The following is a 3354-nucleotide window of genomic DNA, read 5'->3' as shown; positions in this document are numbered from 1 at the left end:
CTCAAACATCAGAATGAAACAAGTGTGTCACCTTGTCCCTTTTACCTGATTTGTAGACTTCAACCACAGAGACATCAAGATCTTTAAGGTTTAATAGTTCACACACCATAATTCTATAAACATGTTTGGAAAAAATTGGCTAAACTTTACTTCCAGTGCATCGTAAGTGGAATGACAATGTTAAACTTTTTAACATATCCAGTGCTTGATTTTTTTTTGTTTAATTATGAAAAAAGAAACTAATAAGACATTAGGCATAGCATACATAGGTGTTCATGCATCCTTAGATGATCTTTTTTTTTTTTTTTTTTTTTTTTTTTTTTTTTTACATTATTTCTGCAACTTTCAATTTGAAAGATATATGACAGTGGCAATATCCACTGAAGAGTAAAGAATGTCATAAAAATAGATTCCATCAATAAAACAAGCTATGCTTAGAAAACAACACATTCACCTGTTCAAAGCTTTATAAGTAACAAGGTTTGGGACTGCCTCAAAGTTAACTGTATATTTACACCATATAAAAATATATAAATCAATTTTTATAACTGCTTTTTTCTTCTTCTCCTATGCCTTGGGGGTGGGGTATGGGGTCAATCAAAACTTCATACTCAATCACACTTGCTGACAGAATGGGAATTGTTCACTGGAATGAAACTTACCATATAAAATCAAATTCTTCCCTGTAAGTACAGTAGTCTCATGAGCCCCACACTCTCCCCTTGCCATTCCCCAACATCTACACCCATTAATATACCCTGTCCTTTACTTGGGTGTTTGATAAACTCACCCAATGAAGGAAAAAAGCATATCAAACACTCAGTCAGGAATTAAACAACACTAAATAATATACAATAATATACAAAACAGTTATTTCTCCAAATACATTTGTACAGTTATAATTATTAAGTGTTTACATATAATAATAACCAGTTTACAACCAAGTCATGTCATGAACACTAAGTTATGTAAATGATTCCAGAATTATTAGGTGCTTTTGAGCAGAAGTACATGATAAAAGAAAATCTAAACAAATACACAACAGGTACTGCCATTGCAAACATGAATAATATTGTTATTGAACACAGATATTCACATTCCTACACAACCATAAAAATAAACTGTACATAAATGTAAATATTTCCTCCCTAACTGTACACTTTACAACCAAAACACACAATTAGAAGTTTATTGCTATAATCAAAAACATTTTTTTAATGTCAAAAAAACATATAAAAAAGCATTTTCCTGATAAAATATAATGCATGATCTGCATCAAAGTTTTTACACACAAGGGACACAAAAAAAAATAAATGAGGCATGAATATAATAAACTTGTATCACATTTAATTTCCTCTACGGGTAATACTTTTTTTTTGGGGGGATACAAACTTCTGTCTATCAAGTTTGTTCAGTTTTAAAACTTGCTCAAAGTCAAAACATGGTGTTATCCCATCAAGCAGGCAAAAATTCATGCAAACACCAGCAAAATCAATCAACAGTTGTATCACACCAATAAATTCTGTCAACACTACTAACCAAGACTCGGAAAGGAAAGAAATTAAAATAATTACCCCTATCACAAAGAAAAAGAAATGAAACAATTAAGTTTATGGTGCACAACCAATCAACCACTTTCAAATAAGGTGAATCCATAAAAAGAATGTATGAATTGCTAATTCAAGTTCAAGCAAATTCACTTAAAAGAAGACTGAAATATTAAATGAACATAGATGGTGATAAAAGCAACAACCCACTGCTCCTTTGACTCACCTTACTAATGTGTGTGTGCGTGTGCGTGTGTGTGCGTGTGCATGTGCCTGTGTGTGCGTGTGTGCGTGCACGCATGCTTGTGCGTGTGCGTGTTTTTTTGGTTTTGTTTTAGCCACGATTCATTGTTTATAAATTTAATTGACGTCAAAGGATAATGGGTATTGTGAATTCCAAATTTTGCAGTTCAAAAGAAAGAAACACTCACAAAGATGTAAACAATAAAAGATAAAAAAAATAAATACAAACAAAAATAAAACTCTATTCATACAAAATCACTTACCAAGTTCTGTCAGTCAGATGTCTTTCTTTTCCCATATCCCCTCACATTATGGAATTTTGAGCTTATATTCCTCCATGAAGATGCTGACAGACAAGAGAAGTTTGAAGACACATTATTGTGCCAATAGTAAAGGTAAGAACCTACTTGGTACATTGGATCACCTTGCTTTTCTTTCAAAACTTTTTTCCCTCTTAAGTTTTTCTTTTTATAAGCACCATACTTGTTTTCTTATTTTTCAATTATTCATTTTTTTCAGTTCACCAACTAGTAATATATATGTATGTATATGTATGTATGTATATATATATGTATGTGTGTGTGTATGTATATATATATATATATATATATATATATATATATATATATATATATATATATATATATATATATTTAAATGTAAAGACAAAATAGAATGCCATGAATTGAAATAAGGTGGGGAATAATATTAAGCTCTATATAAGTGACAATGTTTTGCGGTTAAAAAAAAGGGTTAAACAGGAACTTTCACTTCTCCATATTACTTATTCTTCTTTTAAACAAACACACTTTTTCACATCACTTTAGGAAAAGATGGAATGCTACTATTCCCAATTTAGCACCTTGTGTCAGAACATGACACATTGAAAATGGATAAGAACTGTATACCAGTAATAAATAAACATGACTATTCCACCACCAGTAACACACAAGCATGTAAAATAACATAAAAAAATAAAGTAAATTCTAAAAATAAAGTTAGCTACATTTATTATTTTACTGCAACGTCACTGAGCATTAAGATGTTTACAAATCAGCTGACAGGAAGACTAGAAAGTTTATGGAAATCCTAATTTTGTGAATATCACAAAAAATTGCACAAATTTAAAAGGTCTATGTTACATAGTTTATTTTTATGCATGGAACATGTAACAACTATGAGTTCTAAGAAAGCATAGGTGTGCTGTTATAGACTATTTCCTCAGGCAGCCAAAATCACAAAGTTTGTGTCATTTCATAATATGTACAAAAGAATGTAAAATCCCCACGTTTTCAAGTCTTCTTACTCTTAGTGACCGTTTCTTTTGCAGATTCCTGGACTGGCTGGACTTTCTCAAAAGTTGATGGATCTTCTTCAACTCTCTGAGTTGATATTGTACTATCTATCTTTTTGTTGTTTACCTCAGTAGGCACAATTGAAGGCAATGAACTGTTTGTTTCAGCTTTGTTGGGAGAGTCTGATTTATATGTTCCTTGCTGATCTACTGTTTTAGTCACTACCTTGGCATCTAAACCCATCTGATTCAGTTTAACACTACTGTAAT

General features: G+C 31.2%; 1 protein-coding gene across 2 annotated transcripts in view; it reads right to left on the bottom strand.

Moving 5' to 3' along the window:
- Window positions 1-219: 219 nt before the first annotated feature.
- The window catches only part of LOC125035810 (amino acid transporter AVT3B-like), a 23582-nt gene continuing 20447 nt past the window's right edge, over window positions 220-3354 (bottom strand). Inside the window, exon 10 of one of the 2 annotated variants that reach the window (XM_047628030.1) lies at window positions 220-2136. In XM_047628030.1, coding sequence (XP_047483986.1) covers window positions 2116-2136 — 21 coding nt within the window. In that variant the 3' untranslated portion in view covers window positions 220-2115. Of the gene's footprint in view, window positions 2137-2547 lie in introns of those variants that run through there. The other variant, XM_047628029.1, reaches the window with a different exon arrangement.

Source organism: Penaeus chinensis, chromosome 20, assembly GCF_019202785.1.
Source record: "Penaeus chinensis breed Huanghai No. 1 chromosome 20, ASM1920278v2, whole genome shotgun sequence".
Classification (NCBI taxonomy): domain Eukaryota; kingdom Metazoa; phylum Arthropoda; class Malacostraca; order Decapoda; family Penaeidae; genus Penaeus; species Penaeus chinensis.
The sequence above is the reverse complement of the archived record's forward strand: the minus strand, read 5'-3'. Positions and strand labels throughout refer to the sequence as shown.